This window comes from Oncorhynchus gorbuscha, linkage group LG16, assembly GCF_021184085.1.
Source record: "Oncorhynchus gorbuscha isolate QuinsamMale2020 ecotype Even-year linkage group LG16, OgorEven_v1.0, whole genome shotgun sequence".
In the NCBI taxonomy this organism is placed as follows: Eukaryota; Metazoa; Chordata; class Actinopteri; order Salmoniformes; family Salmonidae; genus Oncorhynchus; species Oncorhynchus gorbuscha.
In genome coordinates this window covers 5,336,343-5,357,359 of record NC_060188.1, presented here as the reverse complement: position 1 = coordinate 5,357,359, position 21,017 = coordinate 5,336,343, and the positions used below count along the sequence as shown (strand labels likewise).

Genomic DNA, 21,017 nt, shown 5'->3' with positions numbered 1-21,017 from the left:
ACAGCTGTTGTTGCTGGACATCCAAGTACCATTCAGTCCATCTCTGGAAAGTACTGGCGCAGGATGTCACTCGTTATGTCAACTTCTGTTCTGTATATGTGCCCAATCCAAATCGCCCAGAACACTCCAGCAGGGAAACTCCTTCCCCTTCCCATGTCTCAGTTTCCCTGGTCTCATCTGTCCATTGATTTTGTCACTGATCTCCCCTCTTCCGGTGGTTTTACAACCATGTTGGCCATAGTGGACAGATTCTCTAAACATGCCATTTCATCCCTCTCTCTGGTCTCCATACCACTCTCCAGGTCACTGAAGCACTGTTCCAGCAGGTCTTCCGGCACTAGGACTTTGTGGAAGTTATCGTCTCCGATTGTTGCCTCCAATTCACATCACATGTATGGAAGGTTTTCATGGAGAAGCTGTGGATCACGGTCAGCCTCACTTCCGGCCTCAGTCTAACGGGAAGGTGGAGAGGATGAACCAGGAGCTGGGGAGTTTTCTGAGGAGCCACTGCCAGGACCGGCAGGGGGAGTGGGCCCGATTCCTTCCTTGGGCTGAATACGCCCAGAATTAATTGCGACACTCCTCCACCGGGCTGACTCACTTCCAGTGTGTTCTGGGTTATCAGCCCGCCCTGGCTCCATGGACTCTTGAGCCAGATCGAAGCTCTTGCGGTGGAAGAGTGGTTTATCTGCGCAGAAGAGGTATGGAACGATGCCCACGTGAGACTCCAGCGCTATCTGCCATCAGAAAGAGCAGACGGATCGCTACCGCAGTGAGGCTCCCTTATTCCATCCTGGTGATCACGTCTGGCTCTCCACCAGGAACCTCCCGCTCGCCTGGGGCTGTTCGAGGTCCTCCGGAGGGTCAACGAGGTAACTTACAGATTACAACTCCCCCTAACTACAGAATCTCACCATCTTTTCACATTTCCCTCCTCAGGCTGGTGGTTCCCGGTCCCCTGGCTGATGCCATCCCCCACAACACCCCTCCGCCTCCCTTGTACATCGAGGGGAGCCCCGCTTATGCCGTCAGATTACTCATGGACTCCTGACACCGTGGGGGTCGGCTCCAGTATCAAGTGGACTGGGAGGTACGATCCAGAGGAGCGGTGTTGGGTTCCGGTGGATGACATTCTAGATCCCAACATCATCTGAGATTTCCATCTTTGTCTTCTGGACCGGCCCGCTCCTCGCTCTCGGGGCAGTCCTCCTGGCCAGTATCGTCCTGCGGCTGGAGCCGTGCATCGGGGTTCTACTAACCACCGGTCCTGGCAACCCATCTTTACGCACTCCTGGCAACCATCAGTACACACACCTGCGTCTTGTCAGTCACACCTGGACTTGATTACTCCCTTGATTACCTACCCTTTAAATAGCACTCTTTTGTTATCAGTCACCATGTACTATTGCTTATGTTTCTATGTCAGACACTTCTCTTGAATCATTATTATTAAACTCACTAACTGCACCTGCTTCCTGACGTCACTTATTTGTGCTCAACATGTTTAGTGATTACTACAATATTATTTTTGTGCAAACTGTATATTCCCTAAATATGAATGCAGATGATGCATAATGCAGCTCAGTGCCTCTAGTTTACAGTGTGGATCCTCCAGTACAGCAGATAGCTGCTCTACTCCTGATTCCTCTGGATAGTTGAAGCTCAGATCCAGGTCTTTAAGGTGTGTTGAGTTTGAACTCAAAGCCATGGCGAGAGAAACACAGCCCTCGTATGTAATTCCACAGTGAGAGAGAGTGAGAGCCTGCAGAAAAAATGGAGGGAGGATGAAGGTTGGAGGGAGGTTGAGGGCCAGACATTTTCACTGAAGAGCAAAAACAAGCAACCTTTTTTATTTCACATGCTAAAGCACCTTTCACAATCGCTTACTAATTTGGCCCTGAACCTTGGCAAAAATGTCAATGCAAAATAGTGAATATGTGTAGCAGTGGGGATTAGTGAAACCTCGGCCTGCAATCTCGCCACTTGCACTGCCGAAATGGGCCTTTCCCATTAGACACACCATGTCATTTCATCATGGAAATTTGAATAATATTTGGTAGGGACGTTGATCAATGACATGTCAACCTTTATTCACCCAATCAAAAAGTTAGCCAAAAGGTGAATTTCCAATGTGTTATCACCATGCTTTCAAACATCTAAAAGCACAAGCAAATTCCAATGGAAAAACAATGTCTCATTTTAGGTTTAGTTGTCACTCAAATATCTATCACTGCGTTTTCAACCATTTAAAAGCACAGAAAAGTTCAAATGGGAATACAATACCAGGTATTTTGTTAATTTATACAACAGATCTGCTTCATCTGATAGCAGAACAACCCTGCCCTGTGCAACTGGGTCCTGGACTTTGACGGGCTGCCCCCAGATGGTGAAGGTAGGAAACAACATCTCCACTTCGCTGACCCTCAACACTGGGGCCCAAAAGGATGTGTGCTCAGCCGTCTCCTGTACTCCCTGTTCACCCTTGACTGCGTGGCCATGCACACCTCCAACTCAATCATCAAGTCTGCAGACAGCACACCAATAGTGGGCTTGATCACCAACAACAACGAGACAGTCTACAGGGAGGAGGTGAGGGCACTCAGAGTGTGGTGTCAGGAAAACAGCCTCTCACTCAACGTCTACAAAACAAAGGAGATTGTCATGGTCTTCAGGAAACAGCAGAGGGAGCACTCCCTATCCACATTGAAGGGACAGCAGTAGAGAAGGTGGAACGTTTTAAGTTCCTGGGTGTACACATCACAGACAAACTGAAATGGTCTACCCACACAGTGTGGTGAAGAAGGCGCAAATGACTGAACAAATAATTTAAAATGATTTGTTCAGTCATTTAATCATAATTTTCCCAACAAAGGTAGTTGTTGTGAAATTGTTAGATTACTTGTTACTGCATGGTCGGAACTCGGAGCACAAGCATTTCACTACACTCGCATAACATCTGCTAACCATGTGTATGTGACCAATAAAATGTGATAAGTGTCTGCTAGAAAAAAGTGTAATTAAAGTGGCACTTCAATCTCCTTTTCATCTCATTTAACGACCGGTTTAACTCAACAAAGGGCACATCTCAATAGGTGGTTCAGGTACAGTAAGTCACAAGTGGGGGGGGGGGGGGGGATTTCCTCTTTTGTTCTCTATGATTCCTCTATTGTTCCTCAAGCAAGTGGGAGGCCGATGAAATCACAACTTCCCAACAAACCAACTGCTTGAGTGCTGTCCTACTTGAAGTTTGCAGATGTGTCTATAAAACACTATTTTGCTCCAAAAAAAATGTTGTTAACCTTTAGCGTGTGTACATTATTGTATTTATACTTAGTGTATTGCTTTTCAACAGGAAAAGTTCTAAAATCACTGGAGGACAAACTGGAGGAAAAAGCAAGCTCAAAAAGCAACTTTATTACTGACAGAATTGTTTACTTGAGGCCATACAATGTGACTGACTGAGGCACTTGAAATTCCATGACATCAAAAATATTCTATGTTAATGTTTTTTTTTTTAATAGAGCTGTCCTAACAGCCTGATCTCACCTCAGAATATCCCTATTGTACTGGACATACTGCATTATACAAGAAATACACACCTTTCCTCTCTGGTCATCATGGAATTCCATTTTGTCATCATAAAATAAAAATAAAACAATACCTCTGACTGCTCTACCAGAAAACTTAGTCACACATTGTGGAAGTGAGGTTGTTGTGACCGTAGAACCAGAGCCAAAAGAAGAGATGTCTTCCTCATTGGTCAGGATGATAAAAAGACTATCACCATCATTCAATTTGAGAGGAAGGATGGGATGACAACATGACTCCAACACCATCATTCAATTTGCAGATGACAACAGTGGTCGGCCTGATCACCAACAACAATGAGACAGCCTATAGGGAGAAGGTCAGAGACCTGGCCGTGTAGTTCCAGGACAACAACCTCTCCTCAACGTGATCAACGTGATCAAGACGAAGGAGATTATTGTGGACTACTGGAAAAAGAGGACCGAGCACGCCCCCATTCTCATCGACGGGGCTGCAGTGGAGCAGGTGGAGAGCTTCAAGTTCCTTGGTGTCCACATCACCAACAAACTAACATGGTCCAAGCACACCAAGACAGTCATGACAAAACCTATCCTCCCTCAGGAGACTAAAAAGATTTGGCATGGGTCCTCAGATCCGCAAAAGGTTCTACAGCTGCACCAGAGAGCATCCTGACTGGTTGCGTCACTGCCTGATATGGCAACTCCTCGGCCCCCGAGTGGTGGTGCGAACGGCCCAGTACATCACTGGGGCCACGCTTCCTGCCATCCAGGACCTCTATACCAGGCGGTGTCAGAGGAAGGCCATGAAAATTGTCAAAGACTCCAGCCACCCTAGTCATAGACTGTTCTCTACCACACGGCAAGCTGTATCGGAGCGCCAAGTCTAGGTCCAAGAGGCTTCTAAACAGCTTCTACCCCCAAGCCATAAGACTCCTGAACATCTAGTCAAATGGCTACCCACTATTCACCCCCCCCCCCTCCACACCACTGCCACTCTCTGTTGTCATCTATGCATAGTCACTTTAATTAACTCTACCTGCATGCACATACTAGCTCAACTAACCGGTGCCCCGCACATTGACTCTGTACCGGCTCCCCCCTGTATATATTGTTATTTTTTACTGCTCCTCTTTAATTACTTGTTACTTTTATCTCTTATTCTGTATTTTTTTGAAACTGCACTGTCAGTTAGGGGCTTGTAAGTAAGCATTTCACTGTAAGGTCTACACCTGTTGTATTCAGCGCATATGACTAATAACATTTTATTTGATGGCATGGGGGAAGGAAGGGGGGGGCATGGAGGATGAATCACACTCCATGACTCAAATTATACAGTCTGAAAAAAAAGGAATTTCCTGCTTCCTTGAATGCCTGCCAGATCTCCATGGGGAAGAAGGCATGGGGTGTGGTGGAAGATGAATCATTCTCGTTACCTTTATTTAATGGTCTGAAAATAAGTTTCCAGTGTGAAGCTACTTCCCTGAACGCCTACCGTCCTCAAGAAACTGTTGAACTTTTCCTGTTGAAAAATGATATCCAAGTATAAATACAGTAAAGTATGATTGACCAAAACAGTTTAGACAACTGGAAACTTCAAGTGAGATGCATTCAAGGAGTTGGTCTGATGGGAATCTGGATGTCATCGGCCTCCCCCTTGCTTGAGGAACAATAGAGAACAAAAGAGGAAAGGCCCACCCTCCAGCATTATACAAAGAATGGTTACAATTACTATAAATATTAATCCACTTTACACACACAATGTTAAGCAGTGAACTTGAAAAAAATACAGGTTTCAATGTACACTGAAAAGAAATAAACGCAACAATTTCAACCAAAATAATATTGCCGTATTGTTCAGTCTGCAGAAATGTCCTTCTTTCATGTTGTCACGTTCGTTGTATGGAGGAGACCAAGGTGCAGCGTACATACTTCTTTTATTAAAGCAAGAACACTGAACAAACTATCAAAACGAACCGTGACACTAATATGCGTAGTGCAGACAGACAACTAAACATAGACCAAGAACCCACAAAATACCCAATGAATATTGCTACCTAAATATGGTCCCCAATCAGAGACAACGATAAACAGCTGCCTCTGACTGCGAACCAAACTAGGCAACCATAGACATATAAATACAAAACCCCCTAGACATACAAAACCCCTAGACATACAAAAACCCCTAGACATACAAAACCCTAGACAATACAAAAAACTAAACAAACCACCCTCATCACACCCTGACCTAACCAAAAAAAAAAATAAAGAAAACAAAGATAACTAAGGTCAGGGCGTGACAGTTTTATTGTTCAGTCTGCAGAAATGTCCTTCTTTCATGTTGTTTTATTGTTCAGTCTGCAGAAATGTCCTTCTTTCATGTTGTTTTATTGTTCAGTCTGTCCTTCTTTCATGATGTTTTATTGTTCAGTCAGAAAAATGTTCAGTCTGCAGAAATGTTTCATGTTGTTTTATTGTTCAGTCTGCAGAAATGTCCTTCTTCCATGTTGTTTTATTGTTCAGTCTGCAGAAATGTCCTTCTTTCATGTTGTTTTATTGTTCAGTCTGCAGAAATGTCCTTCTTTCATGTTGTTTTATTGTTCAGTCTGCAGAAATGTCCTTCTTTCATGATGTTTTATTGTTCAGTCTGCAGAAATGTCCTTCTTTCATTCACACATTATGTGTAACTCTGTTCAGTCTGCAGAAAGTCCTTCTTTCTTTGCATCCTTACTAGCTTTCTGACATTATGTGTGTTCCCACTGGCACTGTTTAAAATATTGTGTCCATATTAATTAGCATGAAATGCCTCAATCCCACTGAACTCTGCTGTCACCTGTCAATGTGTCTGCTAGAAAAAGGTGCATTTAAAGTGGTACTCCAGTCTCCTTTTCACCTCATTGAGCTGTCCTAACAGCCTGATCTCACCTCAGAATATCCCTATTGTACTAGACATACTGCATTATACAAGAAATGCACACCTTTCCTCTCTGGTCATCAGGAAATTCCATGTTGTCATCATTATAACCTTTCCTCTCTGGTCAGGAAATTAATAATTTAAAAAACAATACCTCTGATTACTCTGCCAGAAACCTTAGTCACACATTGTGGATGTGAGGTTGTTGTGATCCTTAGAACCAGAGCCAAAACAGAAGAGATCTTTCTTGTTTGTCAGGATGATAAAAAGACTATCACAAAGAAGGAAGGATGGGATGGCTTGGGGGAAGGAGGGGTGGGGCGTGGGGTGTGGAGGGAGAGGATGAATCAGTCTCACTAACTTGAATGTTGTGGTCTGAAAATAAAGAATTACCAGTTTGATGATACTTCCTTGAATGCCTGACAGTTCTCTACGGGAAGAAGACATGGTGGAAGAGGATGAATCATTCTCGTTACCTCGAATTTAATGGTCTGAAAATACGTTTCCAGTGTGAAGCTACTTGCCTGAACGCTACTTCCCTGAACCCAATGTGTAAGTCGCTCTGGATAAGAGCGTCTGCTAAATGACTTAAATGTAATGTAAATGTAAATGAACGCCTACCGTCCTCAAGAAACTGTTGAACTTTTCCTGTTGAAAAGTGATATCCCAAGTATAAATACAGTAAAGTATGGTTGAGCAAAAGTGTTTTTTAGACAACTGGAAACTTCAAGTGAGATGCATTCAAGGAGTTGGTCTGATGGGAATCCGCATGTCATCGGTCTCCCCCTTGCTTGAGGAACAATAGAGAACAAAAGAGGAAAGCCCCCCCTCCTTTCCCCGTTAGGCACGGCTGCATGGCGCACCTGTGAGCTTGGGGGTTGCCGGTGAATCGGGCCTTCCCACCTCGGTCTCCAACATTAAGCTGCTTGTGTCTCGCCCAGGACCCTCGCACAGCTCCGGGAACCTATCCAACCACTCTGCGCCCTGGTGCAGGTTTAATGTCTCCCCTCCCGTCAGCGGAGCACCAAAATGCTTTTCGTTCAACCTCAAACCTTTTTGCTCTGTGAACTGTGGCCTCTGGCGAAGGACGGGCGGGGGAAAGGAGGGCAACCTCCCCAACTCCGCCTAGCCACTAGCCTCTGCGTAATACAAAAAAAACAAAAGAGTAAAACTCTTAACAGTGGATCACTCGGCTCGTGCGTTGATGAAGAACGCAGCTAGCTGCGAGAACTCATGCGAATTGCAGGACAGATTGATCATCGATACCTTGAACGCTTTGCCATCAATCGGAACCCCTGGGTTTCCGCGACCGGGGCAGTCCCCTAAGTTCAGACCAGGACCGCTTGGTGGGAGTGTTGAGGGGCCTCGGCTTTCTCTCCCCGGTGCGCCCCCCCTCCCTTCCCGCCTCGACGGGAGGCACCCACGTTCCCCGCATGGTCGACCCTAAGAGGGTTTAATATGCCGGTGGACTCTGTCTCAAAAGAGGAAAGGCCCACCCCCCACTTGTACTATGCAGAGGTGACACCACAGGTTCAGAAGTGGTGTGGCAAAATGTATATTTTATTTTCTGAGGGCTTGAGTTTTTCCTGATCTCATGTTTAATTTTGTTTTTATTTAACTAGGCAAGTAAGTTGAGAACAATAACTCTTATTTACAGTGATGGGGCTGGGATTAAAAATATCAAATATAAATATAGGACAAAACACACATCAAGACAAGAGACAACACAGCCCTACATAAAGAGAGACCTAAGACAACATAGCAAGGAAGCAACACAACATGGTAGCAACACAACATGGTAGCAGCAGAATGGTACAAACATTACTGGGCACAGACAACAGCACAAAGGGCAAGAAGGTAGAGAACAATACATCAAGCAAAGCAGCCACATATCCAGAGCATCTCAAAGGGTGGTGACATGTCTGGTGAACATGCAGGCCATGAAAGAAGTTGAAAAATGTTCAGATTTGTTTCAGAACATTCAATTTGGCAATAGTTCTTGTGGAAATTCCTGCAGTCAGCATGCCAATTGCATGCTCCCTCAACTTGAGACATCTGTGACATTATGTTGTGTGACAAAACCACACATTTTAGAGTGGCCTTTTATTATCCCCCAGCACAAGGTGCACCTGTGTAATGTGCATTCTGTTAAATCAGCCTCTTGATATGCCACACCTGTTAGGTGGATGGATTATATTTGCAAGGGATAAATGCTCACTAACAGAGATATAAACTAATTTGTGCACAATTTTAGAGAAATAAGCTTTTTGTGCATATGGAACATTTCTGGGATTTTTTTATTTCAGGTCATGAAACATGGGACCAACACTTTACATGTTGTATTTATAGTTTTGTTCAGTATAGCTGTTATTGGCAGATAATTCTGGAACTCTTTCTTATTGGTCTATTAGTTAATTTACCACCTGGCAGGCCAAAACTCCATCCCACCAAAAAAGGCTGAAATAGATGGTTGCGGTGGCACGTGCCTGTAATCAAAGTCACTGGGAGGCAGGTTTAAGTACATTGAGATGTGGGTCGAGGTTATATTAGAAGTTTAGAATGTTGAGATGTGGGTAGAAGTTATGTTGGAATTTAAACTAGGATTCTTTCAAAGTATGTATTGTAGGTATGCCGTGAATGGCGTCACGGTTGGTGAAAGGAAGGTGAGTGTAGCCAGTTCAGCACCGCTGTAACTCTGCGTTGTGTGTGGTTGAAAGAGACTATAAACGTGGACTTTGGAGATCAGGTAGTTTTAATCAAGCAGAACTGACTCATTCGAGGAGCTAGCCATCGTTCACACATACAATAGCCTGCTAATACCTTAGCTAGCTATTAACCACATGTTGAATTCAGAATGTTGATATCATCCTAAAAAGTACAATTACAAGTGCATCTTAACAATACCATCCACTTATGAGTAACCTCTAAATATACATCACACACAACACTGTGTGTATGACTTTGTACTTAAAAGAATCAAACTTTTCTGAAGACAGAAAACGCGTGCCTACCTCTCTCAGTGCATCAAAATGATTTGAACACGCCGGACAAAACATAAGTACACACTCCCCTTCTTCCAGGATACACCGCAGGGCAAAACGTTATGTACACACTCCCCTTCTCCCAGGATGCAGGCATGCATAACAAATCAACACGACATATTAATATATGAACCTGGTGAAATTCACATAGTACTTTAACAACTGTTACATGAGCACATGGCTAATTGCACTGTTTGAGCTAATCAATTAGATCAACAAGAAGCAGGTAACTGATGTGGGTAGAGATTGTTAGTTTAGACTGTTGAGATGTGGGGAGAGGTTACATATGCTCTCTCTAATTCTCTCTTTCTTTCTCTCTCTCGGAGGACCTGAGCCCTAGGACCGTGCCCCAGGACTACCTGACATGATGACTCCTTGCTGTCCCCGGTCCACCTGACTGTGCTGCTGCTCCATTTTCAACTATTCTGCCTTGTTATTATTCGACCATGCTGGTCATTATGAACATTTGAACATCTTGGCCATGTTCTGTTATAATCTCCACCCGGCACAGCCAGAAGAGGACTGGCCACCCCACATAGCCTGGTTCCTCTCTAGGTTTCTTCCTAGGTTCTGGCCTTTCTAGGGAGTTTTTCCTAGCCACCGTGCTTCTACACCTGCATTGCTTGCTGTTTGGGGTTTTAGGCTGGGTTTCTGTACAGCACTTTGGGATATAAGCTGATGTACGAAGGGCTATATAAATAAATTTGATTTGATTTGAATTTATACAGGTATCATATCGACTAATGTAATATAGGTAGGCCATGAATGGCCTCACATACCAGTACAGTAGGTGTCAGTGTATACACCTAAAAGTTCGATGCAATCCGCCAACCGGATCAAGAAGAATAAGCTGAAATGTCAGGCCTTTCAAACACCTCTTACACTCAAAAGGCATTGTCATAATTTTCTCAGTATTATTCCTAACTCATAGTGGGAAATATATATGCTGTATATATAAAACACAGAAAAATATAGTTTGACTGAACTGGGACTTCGAGACTGACAATTGCACCACAAACATTTGTGAACAATCACCAGCAGTGGAAATAAAATAATATGCCTGTCACGCCCTGATCTGTTTTCTTTTATTATTTTGGTTAGGTCAGGGTGTGACTAGGGTGGGTATGTTAGTTTTGTCTTGTCTATGGTTTTTGTAGACCTATGGGTTTTGTAAGTCTAGGTTTATGTATGTCTATGGTGGCCTGAATTGGTTCCCAATCAGAGGCAGCTGTTTATCGTTGTCTCTGATTGGGGACCATATTTAGGTAGCCATTTCCATAGGTTTGGTGGGTTCTTATTCTATATTTCGTTGCCTGTCTGCACTATTCATATTAGCGTCACGGTTTTGTTTTTAGTTTGTTCAGTGTATAATTTGTTTAATAAAGAACGATGTACGCATACCATGCTGCACCTTGGTCTCCTTACGACGAACATGACAATGCCAACATTACTTGGCTTCACGTAGCCTCGGCAGATCGTTTTAATCTTTATCCTGTGCCAAATATATTTATTCAGTGAGTCTAAATGTTTAACATTAGCTAGCTAGGCTACTGCAGCTAACGCTAATAGTTTTGTTAACTAGTTATAGAATGGATCCTTCTAGCTAGTTTTAGAGGACAACTAAACTGCTTTTATTAACACACAATCTTGTTTTCCACGAAAATGTCTCTCACACGGCAAGCAATCAGGAGAGGGATGTCACTAATAACTGTTAGGAAGTGCTATTTCTTATGCAGGTGACCAGCTTACTGCTATTGCATTGTTATAACTGAGACAACACATAGCAACGTATTCTCACAGTAAAGGATGTGGGGCCCCCTACAGGATAGCTCACACACACACATACACACACAATGACTGCTAGGCCAGCGCACACACCAAATTTACCTCTTTAGCTGAACATTGTGTGACGGCGGGATTCTAGAGTGACGGACGGCCCAGCTGAGCCAATGCAAGAAGACTACCTCCAGGCTGAACCAATCCGAAGACCTGATCTTCTGGAGTCAACCTACTTTCTGTTCTGTATAAATTGTGTATGTAACGGTTCACTCGCTCTCTTTTCCTGCTGGTCTGATGGGCTAATGGAATGGCCGTATTTACGTGTACCAGATATTCTCACTCTGAAATAAACTGTCGCTTGTAGTACAATTTTACCACCTTGTCTGAATCGATCCTTAACCGGTTCACCCTTCTAAATATCCTTTTATCAACATAACCACAGCCAATTTTGCACTTTGACTATCTTAAAAAATCATGATAACTTAAAATGGCTTCTTTGTCTTAATTTAAGGTTAGCAGTGTGGTTAGGTTAGGGTCAGGTTTTAATCAGATTTTAAGAAAAGCAATTGTAGAATTAGGTCTAGCCATAATTATGAAGCTGTGGTAACTAGTGACGACCGGAGAGGAGCCTGAATGAAGAAAGAAACCAAGTTCAGAGTTAATGGGAAAGGGGATATCTAATCAGTTGCACAACTGAATCAAAGATTTTTTATAACTAATGCATTTATAACCCAACCGCTCTGAATCAGAGAGGTACAGGGGGCTACCTTAATGGACTTTAAACAATGATGTGCTGGTTGTTGAGAGATGTGGTTGATTAGGCTCTATAGGCTTTAGCTAGGAGACCAATAACGTGAAATCAACATTTCACCATGACATTGAATTCAGGTTAAAAGTTGACAGCAAATCCAATCAGTTTTACATGCTGATTCAACATTATCACAGTTAATTTTTGTTGTTGAAATGTGGAAACAATGTTGAAGCAGTTTTTGCCCAGGGGGCAGTCTCAACCTGCCCGGCTGCCATAAATGCCATAAATTGTCCATCTTTCACTTAAACAATGGGAATGAACCAGAATGATCCATTTTAGGCTACACCTACTGGAATTCCTTACAGTTTTGTTTTCAGTGAAAAACCTTTAGAACAGGCTCAACTTGCCTAACTGCTCAGGTCACTTTCCCCAGGCAATAGGGCAACCTTTAGTCCGTGCTACAACTAAGTTCAGCTACTTCTGCCATAGAAATAGATTGAACATAGAGGGTTGCAACCTCTAACCCTGGCACTTTGACTGGTAAAGTCATGGGTGCACACGCAATGGTGCCAGTGCAATAATTTCCATGGTAATGTAGAATGTTCATTCAAATTATGTTAACTGATGTGACTCATGGAATATAATGTATTTTTTCTAATGTCAGTTGAGTTTAATCAACAAATCACATTACATATTGATGGGTACACTTTCTGCTTTTACTTCCTGCTTTGCTTCAATGGCAGCGTTTCCCAAACTCCGTCCTCACAACCCCAAGGGGTGGAAATGTTGGTTTTTGCCCTAACATCACACAGCTGAATCAAATTACCAAAGTTTGATGATTAGTTGATTATTTGAATCAGCTGTGTAGCGCTAGGGCAAAAACCAAAACGTGCACCCTTGTAGTACCGAGGACCGAGTTTGAGAAACCTGTCCTATAGGTACAGTCGCAATTATGCCATCATTTGATTAATTCTCTTTATATGGCCTCTTCTTCATGAATACAGGCCATTCCTGGCCTCCTCCCCTACTGGCGGCAGGTAGCCTAGTGGTTACACCTCAAACCCACCTACAGTGTCATTGCACCAAACGCTATCCAGCACAATGGAGGCTGCTGAGTGGAGGACAACTTATAATAACGGCTGGAATGGAGTGTTATGATCCGTCTTCCCCTCAGCAGCCTCCACTGACACAGCATCATCTGGATATGTGTTCTACAAAAGTTCAACCTTCACATTCTGCTACCATTTCTGTCAGGCCGACTTCACATACAGTTTGATGTAATCGTTCGATAAACCAAGGTTTTCACCACACGGAACGCACTGCAGCGTTCCAGGGGAAATGAATGTACCTCTGGTGTACCAAATTGCAAAGATGGTGTCGTGTGATCGAGGCATTAGAGCATTGGGCCAGTAACCGAAATATTGCTAGTTTGAGTTGCTGAGCCAAATAGGTGAAAAATCTATCAATCTGTCCTTGAGCAAAGCACATAAACCCTAATTGTCTCAGTGTTGCCGTCAATAATAGCTGATCCCTGGCTGTGACCCCATTCTCTGTAGGATATGCAAAAAGCATTTCCATTTCACACCAGGTTCATAAGGAATGGGCACAACATGAATCAATGTAATCCCTGGGATATGAGTCCAAAGGTTGACCCAGCATGGGCAGGGAAGAAATTAGGTTCCAAAAACAGGCAGTTAAAGGCAGAACTGTTTTTCTTCTGTGCTTATTTTATATTGCTGTTGTAGCTGTTTCACTTAATAGAGAAGAGGTGGGCCTGTCTACTGTAGTAAAATGACTACTACTTTATCACAAGTAATAAAATGACATGTCATCAAAGCTCAGTAAAAGCAATAAATGCAATATCTCCAGAGAGATGCTGAGTGTGCCTGCAGGCTGCAGGTAGGCATATATGTGTTGCAACCAATGTTCCCTAAAAAAATGTCAAATTTCAGGTCTGCTGAGTGCAAACTTCAACACTGTGAAAATGCAGCTGTACCCGCTTTAAGATCAGTTTTAACAATGGCCAAGTAGGCTACTATGGCTATTTGATCATAATCTAGGCCTTCTAGATTGGCCTACCATCAAAAATAATGGAGAAAATGCATCCCATAACATTTTGACATGGAAATAGCTGTTCTATCATTCAGCCTACAGTAGCATCCAATGTGTGGTGTTCAATGTAGGCCTACATTCTGAGACTTTTGAAAAAAAACATGCAGGGCTTGACATTAACCTGTTTATCCATTTGTCCTTCAGACAACGTGACTGTTGATATTGTTGTTTGATGCAAGAAACCACTTTACAAAATAAAATGTATTATTATACCCATACCATTGTTACAGAAAATCATACAAATGACCTGGCTATCAGCGGAGCCTTGTCTGGCAGCGAAACACATCATTTAGCCTCATTTACTGCCTTTAAAAAACATAGCTGATATGGCTGACTTACTTAAACAAATGTGGTTTCTACTGACAATTGAGATGTACAAACTATGGCATTTAGATGTACAAACTATGGCATAAGGGGATGACGAGCGGATAAGAGGCAATCTGTCATTTTGATTAAGACATTAATGAGCGAGCTAGGATGGACATAGTCAATATAACTATTTGTTATATTGTTCAGCACTTTTTAAATGTACAGAGACAGAATTCAGAACATGGTCCGTTCTTATAGTATTCTCCCTGCACGCCAAGTCAGAACCATGGGATAAATAAAGGGTGCATATAAGCAGACAATGAAAGCTCTTACACCTTGTTGTGCTGTGCTCACTTGAACATTAAGGTAGCATGGCGGTACTTGTGTTGTCATCAAACTTTGTCATCAAAGTCTGGTATTCTCTGGATTTATGGTGCTTTCAGGACAACTGGGAATCATCAAAAACAGGGTCGAATCATGACGTCAGTGATCTTCAGGTCTAGAAAGAGACCCGAGTTCCCGACTTGGAATTCCGAGTTGGATGACCGTTCAAAACGTATTTTTCCAGTAACAGCTCTTTTGTTTTAGTTCCCAGTTGTCTTGAACTCACTGAAGTCTGAGATTTGCCTGTTCCGAGTTTCCAGGTGTTTTGAATGCGGCAGAAGTCATGTTGGATTGACAGCATGAATGTTTATCCTTTTAAGCTTGGAAAAGGGACCCTTAAACCAAGACTTAGACCACACACCCACTCTACTGAATAGCAGGCGAGAAATTGCTTTGCAACGCTTGCAGTTAGCCGCCACTGATTCCTTCCAAACCACTCATTGTTGAATTTGCGATTTCCAACATGTTGTGTAATGTTTATGAGCACAATACGTTTTATCTATAATTTCTCTTCCTATGACACGGATTGAAAAGGATTTGCCAGTAGATTGTCAAGTTTATTCATGATGAGGACTTCTAGCTTGCTAGCTAAGGTATGATGTTGACATGATCAGTCCAATCAAAGCTACTGTAGATATAACGTGATTTGATGTAATTTTATCTGTGGCCAATGACCTTGAACCTTCTTGAATGGGCACATCTAATGTAACACTATGGCAGCACCCAGGGTGCTTGAATTTTTGAGCTCTCCCTGTAGAGTTTGCGGTGACGTAGTGTACCCATGAGTGACAGAACACTGAGCCAATCACGGCGCAACTAGAGAACATTACCAACTCCATATTTTCCACTGGCTGCCCCACCGCACAGAAAGCACTGAAATAGGCTGAAACTCCTGCATTTTGGAGCTGTCGTACTCAAGAGAGCAAAAAAGAGACCATGTTTATATGCAGCTTTATTAACTAAAATATTATTATATATTGTTTGAAAACTGTTATGTGACACGTATTAATACCAAAATAACATGCAAAACAGGCAACAACAAAAACGTGTATATATATATTTTTTTTTAGCTCAACAGATGGGGCTCGAAACAGGGTCTTCCCCGCCTGCCCTGAATGATGGTTCGCCACTGAAATGATGATACATTGGTTGCAACAGTGTAGTTCCCACACTTGCGCCACTACAGCCGGAGCTGCTCACGTGACGCAAATATTGTCCTCCTATTTGTTTGCTTACGTGCCTCTACTGCCACACCTTACTCGGAGAGGTATATTAATCTGTTGCCCATTTGAGCTCCAGTCAGTTAGTTAGGAATACACATCTCCATAGGACTTTACGCATTTAGGCTTTTTAATGACTAACATGGAGGAGCAACGGTATCCGGTTAATGTCCGACTGATTGGAGTAATGCACAAGGAGAAAAGCAAAGTATGGATACTTGATGCATGTAATACTACTGCTGCTGTTATGGGATATTTCTCCAGATTTCTGCATGAGATGTACAACTATTTTTTATGCCTGTTAATGAATCATTTCCCGAAAATTGTTGATTATTTTTTACTGTATTTTGTGAGTGCAATTAACTAAAACATTTATTTTTGAATTTGACAGCAATGATTTATACCAAAGATTTAATTGATATTTATAACTTATTTCAAATGTCCAGATGTACATGACATCGGTGCTTTGGTCAGATCAGAATGACATCATTGTTTACAGAACCTTCAAGGACTTCAAGACACTTAATGTAAGTTACATCATCAACTACAATTCAAATAGTCTGATCTAATGTAGGCTACATAAATGCAAAATATAATATGGAGCCATGCTTTTCTTACTTATGCCAAACTATTAATACAAAACAGAAACAAATGAAGAAGAAATTCCCACCTGCGAACCCACTTAAAAAATCGGACAGAATTATTCCTAGATTTCGAGGTAGGCCTATGTTTTACTTTTAATATCACGTTGCCGGTTGATGTCTATCATTTGTATCCTTTATATAACTAATAAATAATTAATTAGTAATCGTCGTATATTCCTTCGTCAGACTGGAGGATGAAGATAAACACAAAGAATAATGGTCCAAGCAAGTCGGTGGTCCAGCTCAAGTTTTTGGAGAAATACTGCAGAGAGCTCCTCAGCTGTGACCCGCGCGTCTCACAATGTCCTGAACTCATCCGGTACTTCCACCCCAAGGACCAAGATCTACAGCCAGAGTTTGCCAAGAATAGGTAGATTATAGTGAGAATTACACACATTGCTTAGGGATTACAACTGTGTCCTGAGCATTACGCACAGTATTACGCACAAGTGGATCGACTTCAAATCCAGTGTCCCGTTATGTTTTGGTGATTTAATTCAGTACAATAAATAGTTATACATTTACAATGTGACTTCCTTCCTCAGTATCATGATCATGCCTTCAGAGGATTCCGCTGGACATGACAAGAGTGTCAACATCGGAAACGTTACGCAGCCGTTCGTGACAGAGGCATACCGGTGCATGGCACCCTATGAGACCAAAGACACCAAGAACCGGCCGTTCAAAGTGGCCGTGGATGAAAACTTGGACGTGCTCATCAAAGACAAAGCAGGTGAGAGAACGTCTGCTGTGATTAGCCATAAAGTATAAAGAGCATGTATTTTCCTTTGTAATGAACATGTAAAATCGCATCACTTTTAATCTCTGCACGAATGTATTGATTATGTGACATGTAATGGGTTTGAGAGAACTGATCATAACTGTCCATCACCAGTCTAACCCCTCTCCCTCTGCTCCCAGGCTGGTGGCTGGTGGAGAATGAGGACAAGCGTATGGCCTGGTTCCCTGCTCCATACCTGGAGAAGGTAGAGGGGAATGAGGATGACGATAGTGACGAGTCCTATGGAGAAAGTAAGATACCATCATCTCTTATCCCTGACACATATGTATTTATGTTTTCTATAGCCTGGGAGTGGATCATCAGGGGATCATCTGCAAAAATGTTCACATCAACAAATATATAAAACATTCACATATAGCTGATGCACCAGCGTCAAGACATACACTGCAAATACTGTACATGTACTGCAAGGTGTGGACAACCACTGACAGTATATTGCCATATATTGATGTTGCACCTATCCTAACATGCTGGATCTCCCACAAATAGGTGTGCTGTACAGTGCTGTCAGAAGCTACAAAGCCACAAATAGAGACGAGGTGTCTATGGACATTGGCTCAGTGGTGGAAGTCCTGCAGAAGTCTGACAATGGCTGGTGGCTGATCAGGTATGTTACTGAACAACACCTGTCTGACTAAACAGGAAGAATACAGTAGCTATAGCTGTAAAAGAGAAGCATGACTTCCAGACTGTCGGAACCATGGAATCAAAATTATTAGAACTCGTACTAATTCTATGGTCAGATTACAGCAAATGCATTGAGAGAATGGAAGTTGAAAGGGAATTGAAAGTCATGGTGCAGACAGACATGCAGAGTATCATCGCCCGTCCATCAGATATCATGCGGAAACAACAACGCTGTAATTATCTCACTACATTACAAGTTATCATTAGTTGATTCTGAAGAACCCAATACCAGAGATAGCTGAGCCATTGTCTGCTCAATGCTCTTTTGAGACAACCTCTCAGCGTGTTCTGCCCCTATCATTAGAAAACAGTTGGTAGCTTCCCCTTGGAAGTTGACGTGACTGAATTACTTAGCTGTTATCTTTTCACTGAATCAAATCCAAAGATTTTCTTGACAATGGCCGTGCCATTGGACAGAACAAGGATATGAACAGAACAAGGAAATGTCAATAACCTCATTTTGACAAAAATGCAGATATAACCTTCCAGACGTCAGTTCAACATCTAGTTTTGATTTACATTTGGTTGATTTGTCATCTAATGTGAATTCACCAAAAAATGGTTAAACGTTGGATGAAAAAAATGCAAAATTCCCTTACATTGACTTTTTTCAAATCCAATCAGTTTTCCATGTTGATTGAACGTCATCACATGGAATTACGTGGAAACAACACTGATTCAATCAGTTTCTGCCCGTGGGTTATAATCTCAAATTCTCTATTTGTTTCTTACTGCATACCTTTTTACTAAACAGTACGTTCAAAATAGTATGTAGTAAGATTAGTACACATTATGCAGTTTAAGTAAGTAGTAGCCAAGCTAGATTTCAGACACGGCCATTGACTTGTCAATTTAAGTGAAAGCTAGACAGACAAATGTCTACAAAGGCCACATACATGTCGTCTATCATTACCTAGGATAACATATTGTACCAAGGCTTTGACAACATTGTGATTTCTGATATGAAATCCAAACTCATGTCAGTTTCCAATTTCTTCTTTCTCCTCTTGACAGATACAACGGCAAGAGCGGCTTCGTACCTGCCATGTACCTGCAGCCCTACAACAACCCCCGTGTCCGCCTGGCGGCTCTCAACCTGGTCCACAGCTCCAGCTCTGACCACACGCTGGCCGGACACTCCCACGAGCGCAGCCATTCCCAAGGCAACATCCTGCAGCTGCCCGGCTCCCAACCTTCCACACCAAATCAGCTCAAACCTACCGACAAGCTCAAGTCTCATTCTTTTAATGTTCTAACTGTGCCTCAGCCTAGCCCTTCACCTGTGATGGTCACCACCCCCGCCCCGACATACCCTAGCAAGGGCACTCCAACGCCTACTATTATGGTGGAGGTGGACGGGGAGGTGGATAGAGGCAACCGCAGCCTCGCCGGCAGCATGGGAAGCGAGGGCAGTGACTTCAGCTTCAGTGACGACCTCAGTTCGTCATCCTGCAGCTCGTCACTCAACCTGAGCCGCGCCGACATGGACGAGCGTCTCCGGCGCGCCCGCACACCGCCGCCCATGGTGGCCGACCGTCTCAACCCCGACAGCGGCGTGTTGGAGGGGAGGATGGTCCACGGAAGATCTGACCCAAACCTGTTCAAGATGGCCCCAACCACCCCCAAGGTGCCCCCCAGGCCCAGGGTGCAGGAGATCCTGACACGCTGCACTACAGTCACACGCAAGAACGCCTCCAAAGCCAAGCTGTCGCCAGCGCCTGCTGTGATACTGAGCCGCTAAATAGGAGCATTGTTGACCCAAAATGGTGGTGGGTCCAGACCCACTGGTGAGTTATGGGTAGCCAGTTCCTCCTTAGCCTTTTAAAACCGAGGGAGCAGACTGGGTTGTGGCCAGGACATGTGGTGTCTTGGTGGTTTCCAGGAAGAATCCAAAGGCTTTAGCACAGAAAGTCACTGTACTAGAAGCTGGACTGTGGGACTTATCCGTTATGAACTTACCTGAACATGATTACACCGTGTTTTAAAGTGTTTAACTGCCTTGGGGCTGGTCATGTAACCATGAGTTGTGAGATGGGAGGAATAATCATACATTACTGTAATACTCTGAGTCACATATTGAGTCTTTATTTTTTTAATGTGGAAGTTTACTTCTTGCTCTGTTCGTCAGGCCTACTTCCATGCACCTGGAGATGGATACTGATAACTGCATTGTAAACATTATTTTAATGCTATCTATTAATTCAGGATTTATTTTGTGGATGAACAAATATTACGGTTAGGGGTTTACTGTCATTTGTCTACATTCCTGTTTTAATGAATCATTTCTCTTCACTTAATGTGAAGTCAGGTCATATACTGGTATAATTAAAATATACACTTGTGAATAAACATTCAGTAGCAATTTATTTTCAATTTATTTTCATTTTCTGTTATTGTCATGAATTAGTGTCTTCTATTAAATTCTAAAATGTGTTTTCATAGTTTCCACTGTATAGCCTTTTAATCTATGGAGCTCTATTTTTCCATACTGGAAAACTGTTATTAGCAACTATGGTTGATTCCATATCATATTGTACTGCAAACTGCAACAAATTGTAATACATTATTATACTAAAATAACTATAGATAACATATCTTGTACTGCAAAAATCAATAAATTCTAATACTAAAATAACTTGTCTGCCTCTTTGAATGGAGAAAATATCCTGATTTAAATTTAACAGGGTGTTGTGTGTGTGGCATACGCCACTGGTACAGATGACACTGGTTCCATCTCTTTTCATCCATAGCAAAGCACCCAATTTCTCTTTCTTGGAGTCACCATTTCTATCCACCGCTAGCTTATTATGAATTGTACTCTTATACTGT

The 21,017-nt window shown here is 42.7% G+C and overlaps 1 protein-coding gene across 1 annotated transcript; it reads left to right on the top strand.

Annotated features, from left to right (window-relative positions):
* The first annotated feature begins 16,102 nt into the window (after positions 1-16,102).
* LOC123999978 (NADPH oxidase organizer 1-like) lies at positions 16,103-20,817 on the top strand. Its single transcript, XM_046306037.1, has 8 exons — positions 16,103-16,263; positions 16,502-16,582; positions 16,701-16,773; positions 16,886-17,069; positions 17,245-17,432; positions 17,621-17,731; positions 17,991-18,108; positions 19,203-20,817. Exons 1-8 carry the CDS (start codon positions 16,189-16,191, stop codon positions 19,927-19,929), a joined length of 1,557 nt encoding a protein of 518 aa, XP_046161993.1. The 5' UTR covers positions 16,103-16,188; the 3' UTR covers positions 19,930-20,817.
* The last annotated feature ends 200 nt before the right edge of the window (positions 20,818-21,017 follow it).